Genomic DNA, 27,408 nt, shown 5'->3' on the forward strand with positions numbered 1-27,408 from the left:
AAATATTTCAAAATGGTGAATTTTATGATATGTGTCTTATATCTCAATTTTAAAAACCTGACTAAGAAGGGACTAAAGCAGAGGGTGACAAGTTGGCTTCCAGGTAACTAATAGTAGCAGGTGGGACAGGGAAGAAGATTGTGGACAAGAAAAAAGATTAAGTAAAGCCTTTGAAAAGAAGTAAAATAATTTGGGACGACCTCGGTGGAGGCAGGGATTAGGTATCAGAGTGGAGAACCAGTAATACAGGAAAAGAAAGAAAATGTATAGATGTTGGAAAGGCACAAGAAAAACTAAGTATTGGGGTTCCAGCTCTGGATAAGATGAAGTAAGCATGCTTCACCTTTTCTCTCACATAGAAAACAACTCTAAAACCTGGATAGAATGTATGGAGCAGCTATTTGAGAACGTCAAAGCATTAATAGCAGTTGGTGATTTGGAGAAGAACACCAGAGTTCAAAGTACCACTGAACTGATGGTGAGTTTACAGTTTATGTTCTCTGATATCCCTTTACCTCAGCTCAGCACAGCTGGAAACCTGGAAGTGAGCACTGTGGTGAAGATGGAGGCAAAATACAACATTTACTTATGACAGAAACTCCCAGGAAACTAGGAATAGAATGGAACTTCTTCAACCTGTAAAAGAGCATCTATTAAAAGAACTCTATAGCTTATATCATACTTAGTTATCAAAGATTGAATGCTTTCCCTATGAGATAAGCAACAAGACAAGAATACCCAGTCCTGCCACTTGTGTTTAGTGTTGTACTGGAAGATTTTACCAGTGCAATAATGAAAGAAAGGGAAATAAAAAACATCCAGATTGAAAAGGAAAAACAAAATTGTTCTGTACACTGATGACATGAGTGTCAATGTAGAAAATTCTAAGACCCTGCCAAAATCTCTAAAATAAGTAAATTTAGTAAGATCACAAGATGCAAGGTCAATAAACAAAACAAATTCTATTTCTGTACATTGGAAACAATGTAATTTACAATAGCTTCAAAAAAAGAAATAGTTATAAATCTAACAAATCATGTAGAGGTTGTGTGTGCTGAGAACTATAAATCACTGGTGAAATAAGTCAAAGATGTCCTAAATAAATGGAAAGACATACCATGTTCATAAATTAGAAAGATTCAAAGTAGTGAAAATGTCAGTTTTCCCCTGATTGATCAATAGTTTTAATGCAATGTGGAAAGATAAAAGAACTAGAATAGCCTAAACAGTTTTGAAAAATAAGAAAAAAATTGAAGAAATCACATTACTTGATTATAAGACTTTCTCTAAAGCTATGTTAATCAAAAGAGTGTGATGTTGGTAAAGGGATAGACACACAGATCAATGGCAGAGAATAAAGAGTCCAGAAATTGACCCACATAAATATGGCAGGTTGATTTTAAATAGGCAAATATTTAATGAGGTTACAATCACATAAGACAGAATTAACCATTTTAAAGTGAACAATTGAGTGGCATTTAGTACATTCATAATTTTGTGCAACTACTACTTCTATCTAGTTCCAAAATATTTTCATCACACCCAAAGAAAGTCCCATATCCACTAGGCAGTTACTCCTCATTCTTGTTTTCCTATAGTGCCTGGCAAATCACAAACTTACTTTTTGTCCGTCTGGATTTATCTAATCTGAATATTTAATATAAATGGAATCTTACAGTATGTGACATGTTGGGCCTGACTTTCTTTCACTAGTGTAATGCTTTTTAAGTTGACCCACATTGCAGCATGTTTCAATCAGCACTTCATTCCTTTTTTGGCTGAATAATATTCAGTATTATTGATTCATTACAATTAGTTTATACATTCATCTGTTGATGGACATTTAAGTTGTTTCTACTTTTTGGCTATTGTGATAGCCCTGTTGCATTCATGCAAGTACAAGTATTTGTTTTGAGTACCTGTTTTCAGCTCTGTTGGCATACAGTATACCCAGAAGTGGTACTGTGGGGTCATATGGTAGTTTTATGTTTAATTTTTGAGGAACAGACTTACCTATCGGGCCTGAAATATTTTATAGGCATACCTCATTTTAGTGCACTTTTATTGTCTTTACAGATAATGTATTTTTACAAATTGAATGTTTGTGGCAACCCTGCATCAGCAAGTCTAGCAGCACCATTATTCCAACAGCATTTTCTCACTTTTTGTCTCTGTGTCACATTTTGATAATTCTCACAATATTTCAAACTTTTTCATTATTATATTTGTTATGGTGATCTGTGATCAGTGATTTTTCATGTTACTATTGAAACAGTTTTGGCATTATGTAGACATAATGCTATTGCTTACTTAATAAATTGCAGTATAGTGTAACTATAACTTTTATATGCTCTGGGAAAACAAAACAAAAAAAGTGTCACTTTATTGCGACGTTTGCTTTTTTTGTTTTTTGGCTGCACTGTGCGCCTTGTGGGATCTTAGTTCCCAGGCCCTCAGCTGTGAGACCACAGAGTCTTAACCACTGGACTGCCAGGGAATTCCCACAGTGTTTGCTTTGTTGCAGTGGTCTGGAACTGAACCCTCAGTACCTCCAAAGTATGCCTGTGCATTCTCACCAGACATGTTCAGGGGTTCCTTTTTTCTACCTTCTTGCTAACACTAGCTATTTTTCTATTTGTATTATTATTATAGCCATCTAAATGAGTATAAAGTGGTATTTAATTATGTTTTTGGTCTGCATTTCCCCAGTGACTAATGATGTTGAGCATGTTTTCATGTGCTTGTTGACCATTTATCTTCTTTAGAGAAATGTCCCTTTGAGTCCTTCAGCCATTTTACAGTTTGTTTGTTTGTTTGTTTGTTTATTTATGGCTGTGTTGGGTCTTTGTTGCTGCGCGCGGGCTTTCTCTAGTTGTGGCAAGCAGGGGCTACTCTTCGTTGCGGTGCGCAGGCTTCTCATTACAGTGGCTTCTCTTGTTGTGGAGCACGGGCTCTAGGCACGTGGGCTTCAGTAGTTGTGGCACATGGGCTCAGTAGTTGTGGCTCACAGTCTCCAGAGCGCAGACCCAGTAGTTGTGGCGCATGGGCTTAATTGCTCTGCGGCATGTGGGATCTTCCCGGACCAGGGCTCAAACCCATGTCCCCTGCACTGGCAGGCGGATTCCTAACCACTGCACCACCAGGGAAGCCCCAAAACCTTACTTTTAATAATACATAGAACAGCTAGACAGAAGATCAAAAAAACAAACTGAGTTCTTCAACAACATTATAAACCAGGTAGATGTAACAGTTATATATAGAACACCCTGCCCAACAACAGTACACATTCTTCTCAAGTGCACATGAACATTCTCCAGGATAGACCATATAGTAGGCAATGAAATAAGACTTAGTAAATTTTAAAAGATTCAAATCATATAAGGTATCTTCTCTGACTGCATGGAATAAAACTAGAAATAAACAACAAAAAGAAAACTGGCAAATTCATAAATACGAGAAATTAATTAACACAATCTTAAATGACCAGTAGGTCAAAGAAGACGTCATAAGGGAAATTATGAAATATTTTGAGATGAATGAAGACAAAAATACGACATACCAAAACTTAAGGGATGCAGCAATAGTAATACTCAAAGGGAAATTTATGGCTGTAAATACCTATATTAAAAAAGAAGAAATATCTCAAAGCAATAACTTTCTGTTTTAAGGAAAGAGCAAATTAAATGCAACAGCAGCCAAAGGAAGGAAATAATTAAGATTAGAATGGAATAGGGAATAGAAATAGAGAAATGAAATGGAATGAAATAGAGAATAGAAAAACAATAGAGAATCAAACACACCAAAACTGGTTCTTTGAAAAGATTAAAAATATTGACAAAACTTAGCTGAACTGACCAAGAGAGAAAGAGAGAAATCACAAATTACTAAAATCAGAAGTGAAAGTGAGGACATTCCTACTGCTTTTATAGAAATGAAAAGGATTATAAGAGAATACTATGAACAACTGTACACCAACAAATTAGTAACCTAGATGAAATGGAAAAATTGTTAGAAACACAAAACTGTAAAAACTGACTCAAGAAGAAATAGAAATGTAAATAGACCTATAACATGTAAAAAGAATTAACCAGTAGTCAAAAACCTCCTAAGAAACAAAAAAACAGGACCCAATGACTTCACTGGTAAATTCTACCAAACAGTTAAAGAAAAATTAACACCAAACCTTCTCAGACTATTCCAAAAATAGAAGAGGAAGAACTTCTTCTGAACTCATTCTATGAGGTCAGCACTCCTGTGATAACAAAACCAGACAAAGACATCACAAGACTACAGATTAATATGCCATATGAATGTAGATGTAAAAATCCTCAACAAAATACCAGCAAACTGAATTCAGCAGCTTATTAAAATGATTATACATCATGACCAGTGGAATTTATTCCAGGAAAAAAAATAGTGGTTTAGTATATGAAAATCAGTCAATGTAATATAGCACATTAGTGGAATAAAGGACCAAAATCAAATGATCATCTCAATTGATGCAGAAAAACCTTTCATCCTTTCTGATTAAAAAAACACTCATCAGGCTAGGAGTAGAAAGGTACTTCCTCAACATGGTAAGGGGCATTTATTAAAAAACCCACAGCTAAGATCGTGGAAGACTTAATGACTTAATGGTGGAAGACTTAATGACTTAATGATGGAAGACTGAAAGCATTCCCCCTAAGATCAAGAATAAGATGAGAGGATGCTCGCTTTGATCACTTCAATACAACATTTTACTGGAAGTTCTAGACAGAGGAATTAGGCAATAAAAATAAATAAAAGACATGCAAATTGGAAAGGAAGATTAAAAAATATCTCTATTCACAGGTGAGATGATCTTATATATAGAAAATCATAACGAATCAACAAATACCCAAGTATTAGAGTTGATAAATTCAGCCAAGTTGCACAGTTCAATATCAAGACATAAAAATCATCTGTGGTTCTATATATTAGCAAGGAACAATTTGAAAAGGAAATTTAAGAAAACAATTTCATTTATAATATTATCAAAAAGAATAAAATATTTAGGAATGAATTTGACCAAGAAGATACAATACTTGTATACAAACAAGTATAAAACATTGCTGAAAGAAATTAAAGAAGACCAAAATGAATAGAAAGACATCCCATGTTCGTAGATTGGAAGAGTTAATATTGTTAAGATGGCCATACTTTCCAAAGGGATCTACAGATTCAATGCAATCCCTGTCAAAGTTCCAAATGTGTCCTTTACAGAAATGGAAAAGCCGATACTAAAATTAATATGGAATTGCAAACCCTGAATAGCCAAAACAATCTTGAAATAGAAGAACAAAGTTGGGGAACTCACATTTCCCAGTTTCAAAAATTTCTTCAAAGATATAGTAATCGAAACACGGAGATAGGACTTCCTTGGTGGTCCAGTGAGAAGGAATCCGCACTCCCAATGCAGGAGACCCCGGGTTTGATCCCTGGTCGGGGAACTAGATCCCACATGCATGCCACAACTACGAGTTTGCATGCCACAAACACAAGTTTGCATGCTGCAACTAAAAGGATCCTGCATGCCTCAACTAAACATGCCGAAGTGAGGATCCCGCGTGCCGCAGCTAGGACTCAGTACAGCCATAAATAAATAAATAAATAAATAAATAAATAAATAAATAAATAAATAAATAAATAAAATGTTTTTTAAACCCCACAGAGATAGATATATAGATCAGCTGAATAGAACTGAGAGTCCAGGAATAAACCCATACATCTATGGTCAATTGATTTTTGACAAGAATGGTAAGACCATTCAATGTGGAAAGAATAGTACTGTCAACAAATGGTACTGAGAAAAATGGGTATGGACATGCAAAAGAATCAAATTGCAGCCTTACCTCACACTATATACAAAAATTAACTCAAAATGAATAAAAGACCTAAATGTAAGAGCTAAAAGTATACCTCTTAAAAGAAAACATATGGGTAAATCTTCATGACCTTGAATTTGGCAGTGGATTCTTAGATATGACACCAGAAACAAAAGCAAAAAAGAAAATATAGGTAAACTGGACTCATCAAAATAAACAACTTTTGTATTTCAAAGGGCACTATTAAAAAAGTGAAAAGACAATTCAATTGCACATGAAATGATGCTCAACATCACTAGTCATTGGGGAAACGTAAATCAAAACCACAAAGAGAAATACATCTCACCCCCTAGGATTGCTATAATGCTTTTTAAAAGGGACAACAATAATTGGTAAAGATGTAGAAAAATTGGAACCCTCTACGTTGCTGGTGGGAATATAAAATGATACAGCCTCTGTGGAAAACAGTTTGGCAGTTCCTCAAAAAGTTAAACATAGAATTACGATATGAACCAATAATTCCACTCCTACATATATCCTTGAAAGAATTGAAAACATGCTTTCAAACAAAAACTTGCAAGTGAATGTTCATAGGAACACTGTTCACAATAGCCAAAAGGTATAAACCACCCAAGTGTTCATCAGCTGATGAATGGAGGAACAAAATGTAGTATATCCATATAATGGGATATTATCAATTCATAAAAAAGAATTTAGTACAACTAAATTGTACTAAATTTAACGGGGATGAAGCTTGAAAACATTATGCTAAGAAAAGGAAGTCAGGCCCCAAAGGTCACATATGATTCCATATATATGAAATATCTGGAATAGGGAAATCCACAGAGACAGAAAGGAGATTAGTGGTTGTCAGAGGATGGGGCAAGGGAGAATGAGGAGTAACTACTAAATGGGTAGAGGGTTTTCTTTGGGGATGATGAAAATATTTTGGAAGTAGACAGAGGTAATGATTGAACAACCTTGTGAATATACTAAAAACCACAGGATTGAACATTTTAAATGGTTAAAATTATGAATTTTGTTATGTGAATTTTATCTCAATAAAAATTTAAAAGACACTCAAAACTTTCCCTAATTGGATTTTTCTGATTGTAAAGAAATACATTCTTATTGTATTTAGCCAAACAATACAGAAGTCTATTTCAAAAGAAGTTAATCATTCTTCTTGGGGCAGGGACTATTGCTTGGCTGCTCAATACCTCCTCTCCATTTCTTTCTTACTAATACAACACTTGTATTATGGGGGCTGCCTGACATGATGTGATATAATAATTGTGACTAGCTAAAAACTACATTTTACAGCCTCCTATGCAATTAGGTGTAGTTATATAACTGAATCCTCATCCATGAGATGTACGGGGAAGATATTTGGTGGGACTTCTAGGATAGCTCCCTAAACTAGGTGCAAACATCTCCTTCCACCTTCCGTGCAGGAATGTGGACATGTGGCTAGAGCACCTACCACCATCTTAGACCACAGGTGGTCTTGAGGATAGACGCCACTGTTAAGAATGGTGGAACAGGGGGAATTCCCTGGTAGTCCAGTGGGTAAGACTCCGCGCTCCTAATGCAGGGGGCCCGGGTTCGATCCCTGATCGGGGAACTAGGTCCCGCATGCATGCTGCAACTGAGAAGTCCATATGCCGCAACTAAAAGATCCCGCATGCTGCAACAAAGATCCCGGTGCTGCAACTAAGACCTGGCGCAGCCAAAAATAAATAATAAGTAACTAAATAATTTTAAAAAATTGAAAAATAATAAGGCAACTTTCTTTAAAAAAAAAAAACAAATGAATGGTGGAACAGGGACTTCCCTGGCAGTCCAGTGGTTAAGACTTCGCCTTCCAATTCAGGGGATGCAGGTTCGATCCCTGGTTAGGGAGCTGAGGTCCCACCTGCCTTGTGGACAAAAAGCCAAAACATAAAACATAATAAATTCAATAAAGACTTATAAAATGGTCCATATAGGGCTTCCCTGGTGGCGCAGTGGTTAAGAATCTGCCTGCCAATGCAGGGGACACGGGTTTGAGCCCTGGTCTGGGAAGATCCCACATGCCAAGGGGCAATTGAGCCCATGCACCACAACTACTGAGTCTGCACTCTAGAGCCTGTGAGCCACAGCTACTGAGCCCACATGCCACAACTACTGAAGCCCACGCGCCTAGAGCCCGTGCTCCACAACTAGAGAAGCCACGACAGTGAGAAGCCCGTGCACCGCAACAAAGAGTAGCCCCCGCTCGCTACAACTAGAGAAAGCTCAGGCACAGCAATGAAGACCCAACACAGCCAAAAATAACTAACTAAATTAATTAATTAATTTTTAAAAAATGGTACACATCAAAAAAAATCTTAAAAAAAAAAAAAGAATGGTGGAACAAAAAGGCACAAGGAACCTGCACTGGTGATTGTTGAGCTGCTGTCATGCTAGACCCTGATTGTCTATTTTTTATTTATTTATCTATTTGGCTGTGTCAGGTCTTAGTTGCAGCATGCGGGATCTTTGTTGCTGTGCACGGGCTTCTCTCTAGTTTTGGTGCGCAGGCTCTAGAGCACTCGGGCTTAGTTACCCCTCGGCCTGTGGGATCTTAGTTTCCCGACCAGGGATCGAACCTGTGTCCCCTGCATTGGGAGGTGGATTCTTAACCACTGGACCACCAGAGAAGTCCCTGATTGTCTATTTCTGAACTTGCTTTTTGTGAAGGAAAAATAAACCGCCTATTTTCTTATAAAATAATTAATTTGGATCACTACCTCATACCATATACAATAATGAACTCCAGAGAATTAAAAACTTACATATGAAAGATAAAACTATATGAAGAAATTGAAATGAAATATATTTGTAAATTTGGGATTGGGAAGAACTTCTTAAAAATCTTAAATGCACAAATCAACTTTAAGGCAGATAATGTATTATTGGATTATATAAAAATCTAGGATTTCTGTTCAGAGGTTAGCATAGACTAAACTAGGGGGAAATATTTACAGTGTATATACCCAGCAAAATTTATCTAGACTATTCTAGGATCTACTGCAAATCAGAAAACCACAGAAAAACTAAAATAAAAATGGGCAGAGGATATGAAAAGGCAGTTTATAGAAGGAGAAATAAAAATAGCCAACACATTTATTAAAAAATGTCCAATCTCGGGCTTCCCTGGTGGCGCAGTGGTTAAGAATCCGCCTGCCAATGCAGGAGATACGGGTTCAAGCCCTGGTCTGGGAAGATCCTACATGCCGTGGAGCAACTAAGCCCATGCAGCACAACTACTGAGCCTGAGCTCTAGAGTGCACAAGCCGCCACAACTACTGAGCCTGCGTGCCACAACTAGTGAAGCCCGTGCGCCTAGAGCCCATGCTCCACAACAAGAGAAGCCACCGAAATGAGAAGCCCACGCACCGCAACGAAGAGTAGCCCCTGCTTGCTGCAACTAGAGAAAAGATCACACGCAGCAACGAAGACCCAATGCAGCCAAAAATAAATAAATAAATAAATAAATAAATTTTAAAAATGTCCAATCTCACTAGTAATCACTTTAAATTAAAATCAAATTAATCTGAGATACCATTTTATACCCATCAGATTAGCGTAAATTAGAAAATTTGATTGTAGTAGGTGTTAACTAGGTTGGGGCAGGGGGCTGCAGAATCAGAACCCTTCATTTATAGCTGTTGGGAGTGGTATACTGCTACAACCCTTTGAAAGAGTCTGGTAGTGCTTATGTATATATATCCCTATTCCCCAGCATTCTCAATCGTGTGTGTGTGTGTGTGTGTGTGTGTGTACACATATGTGCATACAGTAGAGGCTCATGCAGGTCCATAAGGGGACCTGTACACAAATGTTCACTGCAGCATTGTCTGTGGTTGTGGGAAATTAAGACAAGCTATACATTCATCCCTAGTGGAATGTACAAATAAAAGATGATAGATGCATATTCAACATTGAAAACACTAAACTAAATATACACATAACAACATGGATATATCTTTTAAAACATAAGTAATAACACTGTGGGAAAAAAGGAGTTAAAATGTAAGCAGAACAGGAGGTATAGCACAACAACATTGATGCAAATTTAAAACATTTACATATATAAAACAACATTACATGTTCTACAAGGATTCAATACATACCAAAACACTTATATGTCAAACATATGAGACAGAGGAGGTGCCTATGAGGGTGGAAGGGAATGAGAGTGGGATTGGTAATAAAGTGGAAAAGTAAATAAAGTAATATTAAATTAAATTAACAAAAGAGAAATCTTGCAGAGACCTATGATCACATTTTGTACAGTATTCCAAGGTGACATATTTACTGAATTCCCCACTGATGGACACTGAGATTCTCCATTTTTTTGTGATTGTGGACTTTATAGTCAAATAGACATAGTTTAAGCAGCTCTGCCATTTACTAACTAGTCCACGTGCCCTGGACAATTATCTACTATCTCTGAACAGTAAGTAGTGTGGTCATCGTGGTAATGTAAACTACTGAACAGAGCATCTGGCACACAGAACAAGCAGCCCACAGTGCTTATGAGTGCGAGAGACTTGTTGGAGACAGGCCTACGGGGCAGGGAGTCCCACTGGGCAGGGGCCAGGCTCAGCTTGCTCACCCCTGTACCCCACCAGCACCTGGGATACTGTCCACCCTTAGTGACCGTTCCTTGAATGAGGTGGTTTCGAAGTCAGCAGTTTCGGGGGTAATTTATCTTACATGACATCTAATGACCTAATCAGGTTGCCAGTCACATTTTACATGTTTATTTAGCATCATTTGTAGGTGATTCCTCTTCACACAGAATGGTGTGTGTGTCTAAGTTTCAAGCCTCTTATCCTCTTATGTTAAGGCCAGAGATAGTGGGAATCCCCTTTTCTCTATTCCCCCCACAAATAAAACACTCAAAGACAACATCTCCCAGATGATGAGTCAAAAATACTAACTTCCTCATCAAAAAGAATAAAAAACCTAGGAATAAACTTAACCAAGGAGGTGAAAGACCTATACTCTGAAAACTATAAAATAAGGATGAAGGAAATTGAAGATGATACAAAAAAATGGAAAGACATCCTGTGTTCATGGATTGGAAGAAATAATATTGTTAACATGTCCATACTACCCAAAGCAGTCTACCCTATTGCAGTCCCTGTCAAAGTACCCGTGACATTTTTCACCAAACTGGAACAAATAATCCTGAAATTTAAGTGGAACCACAAAAGACCCCAAATTACCAAAGCAATCTTGAGATAAATGAACAAAGCTGGAAGTACCACACTCCCTGGGTTCAGATGCTACTAAAAAGCTACAGTAATTAGAACGGCATGGTACTGGCACAAAAACACATAGATCAATGGAACAAAATAGCTCAGAAATAAATCCAAGCACTGATGGTCAGTTAATCTATTACAAAGGAGGTAAGAATATACAATGGAGAAAAAAACCAGTTTCTTCAATAAGTGGTGCTGGGAAAACTGGACTGCTACATGTAAAAAAATTAAATTAGAACATTTTCTCAAACCATTTACAAAAATGAACTCAAAGTGGATTAAAGACTTAAATGTAAGACCTGAAACCATAAAACTCCCAGAAGAGAACATAGGCAGAACACTCTTTGACATAAATCATGGCAGTATTTTTTTTTATTTGTCTCCAAAGGCAAAGGTAATGCAAGGAAAAATAAATAAGTGGCACCTAATTAAACTTAAAAGCTTTTCCACAGCAAAGGAAACCATTGACAAAATGAAAAGACAACCTACTGAATGGGAGAAAATATTTGCAAATTATATGACCAATAAGGAGTTAATGTCCAAAATATATAAACAGCTCATACATCTAAATTAAAAAAAAACAACCTAATTTAAAAATGGGCAGAAGAGGGCTTCCCTCGTGATGCAGCGGTTAAGAATCTGCCTGCCAATTCAGGGGACACAGGTTCAAGCCCTGGTCCAGGAAGATCCCTCTAGAGCCTGCGAGCCACAACTACTGAGCCTGCATGCCACAACTACTGAAGCCCGCATGCCGGAGCCCGTGCTCCGCAACAAGAGAAGTCACTGCAATGAGAAGCCCGTGCACCGCAACAAAGACTAGACCCTGCTCGCCGCAACTAGAGAAGGCCCGCGCGCAGCAACAAAGACCCAATGCAGCCAAAAATAAAGAAAAAGAAAAAGAAATAAATTTATTTTAAAAATGGGCAGGGCTTCCCTGGTGGTGCAGTGGTTGAGAATCCGCCTGCCAACGCAGGGGACACGGGTTCGAGCCCTGGTCTGGGAAGATACCACATGCCGCGGAGCAACTGGGCCCGTGAGCCACAACTGCTGAGCCTGCGCGTCTGGAGCCTGTGCCCAGCAACAAGAGAGTCCGCGACAGTGAGAGGCCCGTGCACCGCGATGAAGAGTGGCCCCCGCTCGCCGCAACTAGAGGAAGCCCACGCACAGAAACGAAGACCCAACACAGCCAAAACTAAATAAATAAAAAAAAATTTTATAAAAAAAAAATGGGCAGAAGACATGAATAGACATTTTTAAAAATTTGATATACACATAGCCAACAGGCATATGAAAAGATGCTCAACATCGCTAATCATCAGAGATATGCAAATCCAAAGTACAGTGAGACAGGTGTGAGCACCTCATACCTGTCAGAATGGCTATTGTAAAAAAAAAAGTCCACAGGGAATTCCCTGGCGGTCCAGAAACCACTGCTGAGGGCACGGGTTCAGTCCCTGGTCAGGGAATTAAGATCCCACAAGTCACGCAGAGCAGCCAAATTAAAAAAAAAAAAAAAAAAAAAAGTCTACAAATTACAAGTGTTGGCGAAGATGTGGAGAAAAGGGAACCCTACTACACTGTTGGTGGAAATGTAAATTGATGCAGCAACTATGGAAAACAGTATGGAGGTTCCTCAAAAAACTAAAAATAGAACTACCATATGATCCAGCAATTCCACTCATAGGTATATATCTGAAGAAAATGAAAACATTAATTTGAAGAGATACGTGCACCCCAATGTTCACAGCAGCGTTATTTACAATGGCCATGATACAGAAGCAACCTAAGTGTCCATCAACAGATGAATGCATAAAGAAGATGTGGTATATTTTTACAATGCCATAGTACTCAGACATAAAATAGAATGAAATTCTGCCACTTGCAACAACGTGGATGGACCTAGAGGGTATTAACGCTTGGTGAAATAAATCAGACAAACAAATCACTTAGATGTGGTATCTAAAAAATAAAATAAATGAATATATGAAAACAGAAACAGACTCACTGATATAGAGAACAAACTAGTGGTTACCAGTGGGGCTAAGGAAGGGGAAGGGGCAAGTTAGGGGTAGGGAATTAAGAGATACAAACGACTATGTATAAAATAAATAAGTGGGACTTCCCTGGTGGCTCAGTGGTTAAGAATCCGCCTGACAGTGCAGGGGACACGGGTTCGCGCCCTGGTCCTGGAAGATCCCACATGCCGTGAAGCAACTAGGCCCATGTGCCACAACTACTGAAGCCCGTGCACCTAGAGCCTGTGCTCCACAACAAAGAGAAGCCACCGCAATGAGAAGCCTGCGCACCGCAATGAAGAGTAGCCCCTGCTCGCTGCAACTAGAGAAAGCCTGTGCGCAACAATGGAGACCCAACGCAGCCAAAAATAAATAAAAACAAAAAAACAAGGTAACTTAAAAAAAGACACAGACCTACTAGAGAATGGACTTGAGGATATGGGGAGGGGGAAGGGTAAGCTGTGACAAAGTGAGAGAGGGGCATGGACATATATACACTACCCAATGTAAAATAGATAGCTAGTGGGAAGCAGCCGCATAGCACAGGGAGATCAGCTCGGTGGTTTGTGACCACCTAGAGGGGTGGGATAGGGAGGGAGGGAGGGTGGGAGGGAGGGAGATGCAAGAGGGAAGAGATATGGGAACATATGTATATGTATAACTGATTCACTTTGTTATAAAGCAGAAACTAACACACCATTGTAAAGCAATTATACTCCAATAAAGATGTTAAAAAAATAATAAAATAAATAAGCAACAAGCATATATTGTACAGCGTGGGAAATACAGCCAATATTTTGTAGTAACTTTAAATGGAGTACAATCTATAAAAAATACTGAATCACTATATTGTACACCTGAAACTAACATAGTATCAGCTATATGTAAATCAACTGTACTTCAAAAATATATGTAAATCAACTATACTTCAAAAAAATACTAACCTCCTCTACATAGAATAGTCTGTTTATGCCTAGTGAGAAAATGAACACTGTTTAACACTAAGCAAGTCATTTTATTCTCACTTTATGCTTGGTTTACTTGTCTACCAAGTGGGGATAAGACCACCTGCCATAGAAAGCATTTTAACAACTAAGCTAGATCCTGTGAAAGTACCTTGGAAAGGATAAAATTATATAATTAGTAATTATTTAAGGAATGCAGTTATTCTTATTGCTCTTTCAATTAGTAATCTGTGTTTGGGGATGGAGTTCAGGTGAAAGAACCAGTCGGTTCTTCGGGGACAGCCTTTTTCCTGTGTTCCGGCCGTGCGAGTGCTTTGTGCTAATTGCCTGTGGGGGACAGAGATCCCCTCTTGGGCCCTGCAGAATGAGCCAGAGCGAGCCTGGCTTCCAGGTGGCAGAGCCAGCACTCCTCAGAGGGCCAGGGCCAACCCCAAGGTTAAAAGCCTGCGCTCTCAGCTTGAGGGCAGGGGAGCAGCCACAGAGCACAGCCACCATCCTAATTCCACACTCTCTCTCCTACTTGATCCACAAAGCACCGATGACAGTGTGACAGATTCAGGTGGAATCTTGAAGCCAAAGGTATGTTTCCATAGAAAATCTGTAGACATTTATTAGTGGAGAATCCAGGGTATGGGAAAGAGAGGCAAAGAGTAAAAAAGATAGAGAAGGAAAGAGCAGTCATGGGGATCAGAGAAGAGAGAGCATGTGAAACGGCCTTTTACAGGGGCTGATTTTGGATTCTTCCTGCCTGGGAAAAGTTGGAGGTGATGATATGGTATTAGGGCCCCAAGCACATTTGTGACCTTCTCTATCAGCTAAGAGAAGAGATAGGAAGGAAAAATATTTAAGCTGCACAGGGGAATTGTAAAACTACAAATTAAGAACTTTTATTGAATAAAAGTCATCTCTAGAATGTCTAGGAGAGAAGCTGGAAAATTTTTATCCTGATCCCCCCCCCTCCAAAAAAAGACCCTTTTGTGTGCACATTCAAGTCCTAGGAACAGAATCTTCCAACAGAAAAGGGTCATAGCAGACTTAGGGAAAGCCCAGTGCCCTTGGTCAGGCAAATGTCTAAACACGAAGTCTCTAATTCCTTTTTCTCTTGCCAAAGGATTTGCCAATATTTTATCATGCCAAAATCTCAGAATGTATAATCACAATTTCTCTTGCTTTTAATTTAAGCCTGTTTTTCCTTTTCCTAGGTAAGGAGAGCACCTGCTCTGCAAGCAGGCATCTTTGAAATCCCACCATATAGCAAAGACATTCTTTAATCACTTCTTAAATGAGCTAATATCTTGGCCATTTTCCATAGAACCTATTTCCTCCTTCTCCCTCTTCTCTGAAAATCTGCACATGCTCCATGTCTTTTTAAAAATGTCTGACAGGGGACTTCCTGGCTGTCCAGTGGTTAAGATTTTGCCTCCCAGTGCAGGGGGTGCGGGTTCGATCCCTGGTCGGGGAGCTAAGATCCTACATGCCTCAGGGCCAAAAAACCAAAAACATAAAACAGAAGCAATATTGTAACAGATTCAATAAAGACTTTTAAAATGGTCCACAACAACAACAACAACAAAAATCTTAAAAAAAAATGTAAGACCCTCCGGTAAGGAACTTCCTAGGCAAGACAGGGCAGAAAGCTTCCTGGACCTAACGTTGAGTGCTCCTCTCTCCAGTTTTCCCTTACGAGACCCGCTGCAAACTGCCCTCAGCTTGCACAGAAATGTACCCTCAATGGAACACCATGCTTATCCAGCCTTTTCCGGTCTGAGTTTTTGGTGGTAAACTTTTATATGTATTTGATGTACTGCCATGCATTTAGCCTTCTTTTAATTTTATAAAATCCTATGCTCATTAGAATTACCCCCTTAGCCAGCCTGATAGTCCATGCATCCAGCATCCTTTTTCCAACAGTAGCATCAGAAATCAATTTAAGGGAGCTTGGTTGGATTCCCTGATGCAAACATCAAATGTAGAGGCCCCTTCAGACATTGTAGATTCCCTTCATTTCCCTTTATGAATCTTAAATTTTAATATATTTTTTCAACTGTACTGCTCTTAGGGGTAATAATTTCCATAGATTTACTATGAACTATGTCATTTTTTCTTTTATTGATCCTATGTTTACCTCTTTTAAGATTCAAACTCCCACATCTCTAATTCTTGAATTCTAAGATTCGGGGGTAGAACTCCTGTTCAAATACCTGAAATCCACCGTAGACTTCAACCTTCTAGACAAATTTTGTTCTGTTATATGGCTCTTGCCTGCCATACTGCCACAATGTTTACACTGAAAACCTTATCTCCAGTTCTGACCAAGTCATCATGGAAAGGTTAACTTAGACCTTAGATGCAAGATAGGCACAAACTGAGCTCTCAGGAATATCACTGTCAACTGTCTCCCACATAAATGAAATATTTTAAAATAAAACATATATAAAAACTTCTCTGCCAGGATCAGGAATTCAGGATTAGGTTTATTTATTTGTTTTTATTTTTTATAATTCCCTTTCCTATTATTACTCAGGCTAATATTAAAGCAAGGCTTGAATTCTGAGAACTTGCACCCATATATGGGGAGTGCTAACAGCTCAGGAGCAGTTTCCATGATAGGAGAAAGCCAACTCCAAATTCCATATTTGCTGTGGCTAATCCACGAGTGGCCAATTGAGAACTGTGGTAAAATTTAGGGGAGGAATGGGCAGAAATCTGGGCGAAGGTGGGCAATTACCACACCCAGGATTATCTTTAAGAAGCAAGTCTTGGCTGCTTTTCTCAATATCCTGAAAGTTCAAAACAAATTTACGGACAGGCCAAGATGGGAACCATCTATGCATACATGAGTGATTCCTAAAAATCTTTCTGTAGCCAAACAAACTCCATCTGGGTGCTCCTAAATTGCACCATACATGGCGCATCCTCTGAGTTCAGTATTGTCCTTTCTAGGCTTCTCTTAAAACGCAAATAGTGCCGGATCAATTTAACATTCCAGATTACAAGAGAGCTAGGAACCAAGTGGAGAGACCCTTTAAGGGTGGAAAACACCCTGAAGAGCAGTCGAGTTGCTGAATTCAAACTTGAAGTTACATTCATGTTTGCTTGGGGAGTTTGTCAAGATCAGACCAAGCATCTAGCTGGTATGGTATTTCCTCCTGAACTTTCTGGGTGCCTGGCATCAACATCCTCCCACTATATACCCTTTCCTTTTTCTGTGCTGACTGGTATGCATAGAGTGGGGGCCGAAAGAGTCCCCAGCTGAGCAGACACAAAGCATCAGCCTCCCAGAGACCAGACAACTTATGGAAGAACATGGGCCATGTCTGTCTGTGTTTCTTTCCCCTAGGGGTACAAGAGGACAAGCACTTCTAGGAGGAGGTAGTGAGATGGATACCAGGAAGAACAGAAATATGAGCTACCAGATTGGTACCTCAGTTCCTCAGCTCCCTTAAGTCCTAAATGAAAAGAATAAGCAGTCACCTCTTCTTCTTTTTTAATTTATTTATTTAATTTATTTATTTTTGGCTGCATTGGGTCTTTGTTGCTGTGCGGGCTTTCTCTAGTTGCGGCGAGCGGGGGCTACTCTTCCGTTGTGGCGTGGGCTTCTCATTGAGGTGGCTTCTCTTGTTGCGGAGCACGGGCTCTAGGTGCGCAGGCTTCACTAGTTGTGGCTCGCGGGCTCTAGAGCGCAGGCTCAGTAGTTGTGGCGCACGGCCTTAGTTGCTCCAAGGCATGTGGGATTTTCCCAGACCAGGGCTCGAACCCCTGTCCCCAGCATTGGCATGCGGATTCTTAACCACTGTGCCACCAGGGAAGCCCTAAGCAGTCACCTCTTCTTAAGGTATTAGATAGAGGTATGAAGGAGGGTTGAAAAGTGCTCTGAAATCTTTATCATCCCTGACTCAAAAGAAGGACTACCTTGTTGACCTAAAGAAACAGACAATTAGAAGAGATTTCCTGCCTGACATCTGGGTGGGATCTAGCATTAGGATCTCCAGTATTTTTGCTACTTATTGATGAAAAGGACAGTTCTCAGGGTCTTCAGCCAAGAGGTGTAGCCAAGTCGTCCCTGTCTGGAGCACCAGAACCAGATAAGCACACGTGCGCACTTCCCTTGAGTAGAAACTCCCGTCAAGCCTGCTCTTTGGACGTGGCAGCCAGGGTTCCTGTGGGACATGTCATGGTCCAGAGGAAGAGCAGAGCATTTACTCCCAGTCTTCAGCGTCCAGATGAGGACAGCTGACCCAAGACTGTTTTTGTTTTCTTCTCAGATCCTTTTATTTATTAGCCAAAGAAGGGGGATGGGCTTTGGTTCGTGATCTTCAGTAAAGCCTAGGTCTTGCCCATTGAAGGGAGATGGTAATTGGCCCATTATTAACAAGAGGTAAATTTTGTTTATGAGATGTTAAGAATTACTCCATGGTTTAGAGGTGGGCATAGTGGTCATATACCTCAAACTTTGGGGGATCCCCTCTGAAAACTTCTATTTTCCTTTTCTAATTATGGGTATCCTGTAACTGATTTAACTCCTTTTGGGGTAGACACTGTTTCTATCTTTAGCCTGTTCCACCTACACGTACTTGGGATTACATGAAATTTTGTTCTGTTCTACATTTACCTCTTTTTAACTCACGTATTTGTATTTTCTGTATTTGGTGAATATGTCTATATTCATGCTTCCCATTCTTTTCATGATTGTATAGATTCATCACCTTCTCCCTCAAACTTCATCTTTCTAGACCAGGAGTTTTCACTTGGGAGGGGAGGGATATAGAAGAGAAGGGAAGAAATTTATCAGAAACATTTGGGGAATTCTTCCAAATACAGCAGGTCTGCTCACCCCTCCTCTGAGTATACCAAAACCTTGGCTGGGGAAATTAGTATTTTTTGAGAATTTCCACATTTAGTTCCAATGGTCAACTCCCTCTACCCTTTTGAACTGAAGGAGTTCACACTCCTTCATCATGGACAAAGATGATGGATGGACAGGGTGCAAAGATGAATTTCTTGGGTCATCACTGTGTTGAACTGAAGACCCTGATCTTTTTGTTCTTCATGAGGCACTTCCTTCATTTTGTGATAGCTCATGTTTGATATTCAGATGGAATAAAGTTTCCATTCATTGTGGGACTGAGAGTGTTTGGGGATTGCAATGAAACCTTGCAATCATAAAATTTAAATTGGTACTTAACTACGAAGGCCGGCGACACCAGACCTGCACTGATGCAGATCCACCTAATCCAGTAGCTTCTTCTTCACTTGCTTTACTCCTGGTTGTCCCTGGACAGATTCCTCAAGTGACTGAAGGCAACCAGAGATGGAAAGGGCCAACAGCAGCTCCTTGGAGAGCTTTATTCTGATGGGTGTATCTGACCATCCCCAGCTGGAGATAATCTTTTTTGTAGTCATCCTCTTCTCCTACTTGCTGACCCTGGTTGGGAACTCAACCATGATCCTGCTTTCCAGCCTGGATGCCCGGCTCCACATACACATGTACTTCTTCCTCAGCAAACTCTCCTCCCTGGATCTTGCTTTTACTAGTAGCTCAGTCCCCAAAATGCTGATCATCTTGTGGGGATCAGACAAGACCATCAGCTATGGTGGCTGTGTGACCCAACTCAATGTTTTCCTCTGGCTAGGGGCTACTGAGTGCATCCTGCTGGTGGTGATGGCATTTGACTGCTATGTCACAGTGTGCTGACCCCTGCACTACACCACCATCATGAACCCCCGGCTCTGCTGGCTGCTGGCTGCCATTGCCTGGTTGGGTGGCTTGGGCAACTCTGTGGTCCAGTCAACATTCACTCTGAAGCTCCCTTTGTGTGGGCACCAGAGGGTGGACAGCTTCCTGTGTGAGGTGCCTGCCATGATCAAACTAGCCTGTGGAGACACAAGTCTCAATGAGGCTGTGCTCAATGGTGTCTGCACCTTCTTCACCACTGTGCCATTAAGCGTCATCCTGATCTCCTACTGCTAAATAGCTCAGGCAGTGCTGAAGATCCACTCAGCCGAGGGACAGAGAAAGACCTTTAACACATGCCTCTCTCATCTGGTGGTGGTGCTCCTCTTTTACGGCTCAGCTATCTATGGGTATCTGCTTCCAGCTAAGACCAGCAACCAGGACAAATTCATTTCCCTCTTCTACTCTGTGGTCACACCCATGGTCAACCCTCTCATTTACACTCTGAGGAACAAGGAGGTGAAGAGGGCGCTGAGGAGGCTGCTGGGGAAGTCAGCTGAAAGAAGGGAAAACTCTATCATTTACCACCTCTTCATCTCTACAAGCTTTTTCTCATTCTCTCTGGCTAGGTGAACATGAGGAGTACTGACCACAGTACAAGCACGTTCTTGACAGTACTAAGCTGTTGGTACATGGTTAATGTTATTTCTAATATTCTACACTTCTTTACCAAATATCCTACATGTGTCATCAATGGCTCAGAGGTTGTTGACTTAGTACAGACTTAGCTCACTGTCACTGCTGTCCACATTTTATTATGTGTAATATATATTACATATGTATTATTATATTTCTAGAGAATTCTGTACTTTTCTAAAGAAAGCACCTCCACTTGGCAGTATCTTATATAATTCCATAAAATCAAGCCAGGTTTTATTAGCCCCAGTTGAAAACCCAAGAATTCATCTTTGCACCCTATCCATCCATCATCATTGTCCATCTCTCTTTGTCTTTTCTTAATATTTCAGTCTATCTACCCACACTTCCCAGCCATATGCCCCTCTGTCATCTTGTTTAACCTCTCCTTTATGTCTACATTCCATTTTCCCTTTTGTCTTATCCAATGTTGAATGAGAAATGGTAAGAACGAGATTGGTTCAAGATGGCAGAGTAGAAGGACGTGCTCTCACTCCCTCTTGCGAGAGCACCGGAATCACAACTAACTGCTGAACAATCATCAACAGGAAGACACTGGAACTCACCAAAAAAGATACCCCACATCCAAAGACAAAGGAGAAGCCACAATGAGACAGTAGGAGGGGCACAATCACAATAAAATCAAATCCCATAACTGCTGGCTGGGTGACTCACAAACTGGAGAACACTTATACCATAGAAGTCCACCCACTGGAGTGAAGGTTCTAAGCCCCACGTCAGGCTTCCAACCTGGGGGTCCTGCAACAGGAGAAGGAATTCCCAGAGGAACAGACTTTGAAGGCTAGCGGGATTTGATTGCAGGACTTCTACAGGACTGGGAGAAACAGAGACTCCACTCTTGGAGGGCACACACAAAGTAGTGTGTGCATTGGGTCCCAGGGGAAGGAGCAGTGACTCCCATAGGAGACTGAACTAGACCTACTAGCTAGTGTTGGAGGGTCTCCTGCAGAGGCGGGGGTTGGCTGTGTCTCACCGTGAGGACAAGGACACTGGCAGCAGAAGTTCTGGGAAGTACTCCTTGGCATGAGGCCTCCCAGAGTCTGACATTAGCCCCACCAAAGAGCCCAGGTAGGCTCCAGGGTTGGGTCACCTCAGGCCAAACAACCAACAGGGAGGGAACCCAGCCCCACCCATCAGCAGACAAGTGGATTAAAGTTTTACTGAGCTCTGCCACCAGAGCAACAGCCAGTTCTACCCACCACCAGTCGCTCCCATCAGGAAACTTGCACAAGCCTCTTAGATAACCTAATCCACCAGAGGGCAGACAGCAGAAGCAAGAAGAACTACAATCCTGCAGCTTGTGGAACAAAACCACATTCACAGAAAGATAGACAGGATGAAAAGGCAGAGGGCTATGTACCAGATGAAGGAACAAGACAAAACCCCAGAAAAACAACTAAATGAAGTGGAGATAGGCAACCTTCCAGAAAAAGAATTCAGAATAATGATAGTGAAGATAATCCAGGACCTCAAAAAAGAATGGAGGCAAAGATCAAGAAGATGCAAGAAATGTTTAATAAAGATCTAGAAGAATTAAAGAACAAACAAACAGAGATGAACAATACAATAACTGAAATGAAAACTACACTAGAAGGAATCAATAGCAGAATAACTGAGGCAGAAGAACGGATAAGTGACCTGGAAGACAGAATGGTGGAATTCACTGCTGTGGAACAGAATAAAGAAAAAAGAATGAAAAGAAAGGAAGACAGCCTAAGAGACCTCTGGGACAACATTAAATGCAACAACATTTGCATTATAGGGGTCCCAGAAGGAGAAGAGAGAGAGAAAGGACCTGAGAAAATATTTGAAGAGATTATAGTTGAAAACTTCCCTAACGTGGGAAAGGAAATAGCCACCCAAGTCCAGGAAATGCAGAGAGTCCCATACAGGATAAACCCAAGGAAACACGCTGAGACACATAGTAATCAAATTGGCAAAAATTAAAGACACAGAAAAATTATTGAAAGCAGCAAGGGAAAAACGACAAATAACATACAAGGGAACTCCCATAAGGTTAACAGCTGATTTCTCAGCAGAAACTCTACAAGCCAGAAGGCAGTGGCATGATATACTTAAAGTGATGAAAGGGAAGAACCTACAACCAAGATTACTCTACCTGACAAGGATCTCATTCAGATTCGATGGAGAAATCAAAAGCTTTACAGACAAGCAAAAGCTAAGAGAATTCAGCACCACCAAACCAGCTCTACAACAAATGCTAAAGGAACTTCTCTAAGTGGGAAACACAAGAGAAGAAAAGGACCTACAAAAACAAACCCAAACCAATTAAGAAAGTGGTAATAGGAAAATACATATTGATAATTACCTTAAATGTGAATGGATTAAATGCTCCAACCAAAAGACACAGGCTTGCTGAATGGATAGAAAAACAAGACCCATATATATGCTGTCTACAAGAGACCCACTTCAGACCTAGGGACACATACAGACTGAAAGTGAGGGGATGGAAAAAGATATTCCATGCAAATGGAAATCAAAAGAAAGCTGGAGTAGCAATACTCATATCAGATAAAATAGACTTTAAAATAAAGAATGTTACAAGAGACAAGGAAGGACACTACATAATGATCAAGGGATCAATCCAAGAAGAAGATATAACAATTATAAATATATATGCACCCAACATAGGAGCACCTCAATACATAAGGCAACTGCTAACAGCTATAAAAGAGGAACGCAACAGTAACACAATAATAGTGGGGGACTTTAACACCTCACTTACACCAATGGACAGATCATCCAAACAGAAAATTAATAAGGAAACACAAGCTTTACATGACACGATAGACCAGATAGATTTAATTGATATTTATAGGACAATCCATCCAAAAACAGCAGATTACACTTTCTTTTCAAATGCGCACAGAACACTCTCCAGGATAGATCACATCTTGGGTCACAAATCAGGCCTCAGTAAATTTAAGAAAATTGAAATCATATCAAGCATCTTTTCTGACCACAATGCTATGAGATTAGAAATCAATTACAGGGGAAAAAAGTAAAAAACACAAACACATGGAGGCTAAACAATACGTTACTAAATAACCAAGAGATCACTGAAGAAATCAAAGAAGAAATCAAAAAATACCTAGAGACAAATGACAATGAAAACACGACGATCCAAAACCTATGGGATGCAGCAAAAGCAATTCTAAGAGGGAAGTTTATAGCAATACAATCCTACCTCAAGAAACAACAAACATCTCAAATAAACAATCTAACCTTATACCTAAAGGAACTAGAGAAAGAAGAACAAAAAAAAACCCCAAAGTTAGCAGAAGGAAAGGAATCATAAAGATCAGCGCAGAAATAAATGAAATAGAAACAAAGGAAACAATAGGAAAGATCAATAAAAGTGAAAGCTGGTTCTTCGAGAAGATAAACAAAATTGATAAACCATTAGCCAGACTCATCAAGAAAAAGAGGGAGATGACTCAAATCATTAAAATTAGAAATGAAAAAGGAGAAGTTACAACAGACACTGCAGAAATACAAAGCATCCTAAGAGACTACTACAAGCAACTCTATGCCAATAAAATGGACAACCTGGAAGAAATGGACCAATTCTCAGAAAGGTATAACCTTCCATGACTGAACCAGGAAGAAATAGAAAATATGAACAGACCAATCACAAGTAATGAAATTGAAACTGTGATTAAAAATCTTCCAACAAACAAAAGTCCAGGACCAGATGGCTTCACAGGTGAATTCTATCAAACATTTAGAGAAGAGCTAACACTCATCCTTCTCAAACTCTTCCAAAAAATTGCAGAGGAAGGAACACACCCAAACTCATTCTATGAGGCCACCATCACCCTGATACCAAAACCAGACAAAGATACTACCAAAAAAGAAAATTACAGACCAATATCACTGATGAATATAGATGCAAAAATCCTCAATAAAATACTAGCAAACAGAATGCAGCAACACATTAAAAGGATCATACACCATGATCAAGTGAGATTTATCCCAGAGATGCAAGGATTCTTCAATATACACAAATCAATCAATGTGTTACACCATATTAACAAATTGAAGAAGAAAAACCATATGATCATCTCAATAGATGCAGAAGGAGCTTTTGACAAAATTCAACACCCATTTATGATAAAAATTCTCCAGAAAGTGGGCGTAGAGGGAACCTACCTCAACATAATAAAGGGCATATACGACAAACCCACAGCAAACATCATTCTCAATGGTTAAAAATGAAAGCATTTACTCTAAGATCAGGAACAAGACAAGGATGTCCACTCTCACCACTATTATTCAGTATAGTTTTGGAAGTCCTAGCCACAGCAGTAAGAGAAGCAAAAGAAATAAAAGGAATACAAATTGGAAAAGAAGAAGTAAAACTGTCACTGTTTGGAGATGGCATGATACTATACATAGAGAATCCTAAAAATGCCACCAGAAAGCTACTAGAGCTAATCAATGAATATGGTAAATTTGCAGGATACAAAATTAATGCACAGAAATCTCTTGCATTCCTATACACTAATGATGAAAAATCTGAAAGAGAAATTAAGGAAACACTCCCATTTACCCCTGCAACAAAAAGAGTAAAATACCTAGGAATAAACCTACCTAGGGAGACAAAAGACCTGTATGCAGAAAACTATAAGACACTGATGAAAAAAATTAAAGATGATACAAACAGATGGAGAGATATACCATGTTCTTGGATTGGAAGAATCAATATTGTGAAAATGACTATACTACCAAAAGCAATCTACAGATTCAATGCAATCCCTATCTAATTACCAATGGCATTTTTTACAGAACTAGAACAAAAAATCTTAAAATTTGTATGGAGACACAAAAGACCCCAAATAGCCAAAGCAGTCTTGAGGGAAAGAAACGGAGCTGGAGGAATCAGACTCCCTGACTTCAGACTATACTACAAAGCTACAGTAATCAAGACAATATGGTACTGGCACAAAAACAGAAATATAGATCAATGGAACAGGATAGAAAGCCCAGAGATAAACCCATGCACCTATGGTCAACTAATCTATGACAAAGGAGGCAAGGATATACAATGGAGAAAAGACAGTCTCTTCATTAAGTGGTGCTGGGAGAACTGGACAGCTACATGTAAAAGGATGAAATTAGAACACTCCCTAACACCATACACAAAAATACACTCAAAATGGATTAGAGACCTAAATGTAAGACCGGACACTATAAAACTCTTAGAGGAAAACATAGGAAGAGCACTCTTTGACATAAATCACGGCAAGATCTTTTTTGATCCACCTCCTAGAGTGATAGAAATAAAAACAAAAATAAACAAATGGGACCTAATGAAACTTAAAAGTTTTTGCACAGCAAAGGAAGCTACAAACAAGACGAAAAGACAGCCCTCAGAATGGGAGAAAATATTTGCAAATGAATCAACGGACAAAGGATTAATCTCCAAAATATGTAAACAGCTCATGCAGCTCAACATTAAAAAAGCAAACAACTCAATCCAAAAATGGGCAGAAGACCTAAATAGACACTTCTCCAAAGAAGACATACAGATGGCCAAGAAGCACATGAAAAGCTGCTCAACATCACTAATTATTAGAGAAATGCAAATCAAAACTACAATGAGGTATCACCTCACACCAGTTAGAATGGGCATCATCAGAAAATCTGCAAACAACAAATGCTGGAGAGGGTGTGGAGAAAAGGGAACCCTCTTGCACTGTTGGTGGGAATGTAAATTGATACAGCCACTATGGAGAACAGTATGGAGGTTCCTTAAAAAACTAAATATAGAATTACCATATGACCCAGGAATCCCACTACTGGGTATATACCCGGAGAAAACCATAATTCAAAACGGCACATGCACCCGAATGTTCATTGCAGCACTATTTACAATAGCCAGGACATGGAAGCAACCTAAATGCCCATCAACAGATGAATGGATAAAGACGATGTGGTACATATATACAATGGAATATTACTCAGCCATAAAAAGAACGAAATCAGGTCATTTGTAGAGACGTGGATAGATCTTGAGACTGTCATACAGAGTGAAGTAAGTCAGAAAGAGAAAAACAAATATCGTATATTAACGCACATATGTGGAACCTAGAAAAATGGTAGAGATGAACTGGTTTGCAGGGCAGAAATTGAGACACAGATGCAGAGAACAAGCGTATGGACACCAAGGGGGGAAAGTGGCGGTGGGGGGGGGGTCATGGTGGTGTGATGAATTGGGAGATTGGGATTGACATGTATACACTAATATGTACAAAATGGATAACTAATAAGAACCTGCTGTATAAAAAATTAAATAAAATAAAATTCAAAAAAAAAAAAAAGAAATGGTAAGAAGACCATTTTTCTTTTCTTTTCTTTTTGGCCGTGTCCTCCGGCTTGTGGGATCTTAGTTTCTCGACCAGGGATCGAACCAGTGCCCCCTGCAGTAGAAGCCTGGAGTCCTAACCACTGAACTGCTGGGGAATTCCCAAGACCATTTTTCTTTCAATTAAATAGTTTTATTTAAATTATTTTCTCACTGGGACTTCCCTGGCGGTCCAGTGGTTGAGACTCCACGCTTCCACTGCAGGGGGTGCGGGTTTGATCCCTGGTCAGGGAACTAAGATCCCGCATGCCACGCGGCCAAAAAATAAATAAATTAATTAATTAAGTAAATCATTTCCTCTCCAAAGTCCCAGCCATCAGATTTGCTACCAGTATTTGGATATGCTAGTATGGTCAGTGGATTATGGAATGCTCTGAGATTCCTTAAGCAGGTTTAAGAGCCCAGGAAAGATCATCCATTTGTAAAGCATCTCCTCTGCCTCATGATCTAGTCTTTCACCCCTAAAGTTTCTAAAATTCAGCAATCAGTCCAGCACACCATGACTTACC

At 39.7% G+C, this 27,408-nt stretch overlaps 2 protein-coding genes across 12 annotated transcripts in view; both read left to right on the forward strand.

The window, feature by feature from the left end:
- Window positions 1-27,408, forward strand: part of ZNF75A (zinc finger protein 75A) — a 106,252-nt gene that overhangs the window by 57,232 nt on the left and 21,612 nt on the right. For 5 of the 11 annotated variants that reach the window (XR_014236048.1, XR_014236049.1, XR_014236050.1 and 2 more), the window contains exon 9: window positions 360-478. Coding sequence is in view for 7 of the 11 variants with exons in the window: in XM_082362081.1 (XP_082218207.1) it covers window positions 360-478 (119 nt within the window). In the remaining 4 variants the exon portion in view is untranslated. Of the gene's footprint in view, window positions 1-359; window positions 12,664-13,297; window positions 13,726-15,322; window positions 15,521-21,038; window positions 27,324-27,408 lie in introns of those variants that run through there. The other 6 variants (XM_082362089.1, XM_082362079.1, XM_082362080.1 and 3 more) reach the window with 6 other exon arrangements.
- On the forward strand, window positions 16,029-20,530 carry OR2C1 (olfactory receptor family 2 subfamily C member 1). The gene is given in 2 exon segments (XM_082362226.1): window positions 16,029-19,812; window positions 19,816-20,530. Coding segments are annotated over 2 exon segments (657 nt in total). The 5' UTR covers window positions 16,029-19,431; the 3' UTR covers window positions 20,092-20,530.

The sequence above is a fragment of the Balaenoptera borealis genome, assembly GCF_965194805.1.
Source record: "Balaenoptera borealis genome assembly, chromosome: 16".
NCBI lineage: Eukaryota > Metazoa > Chordata > Mammalia > Artiodactyla > Balaenopteridae > Balaenoptera > Balaenoptera borealis.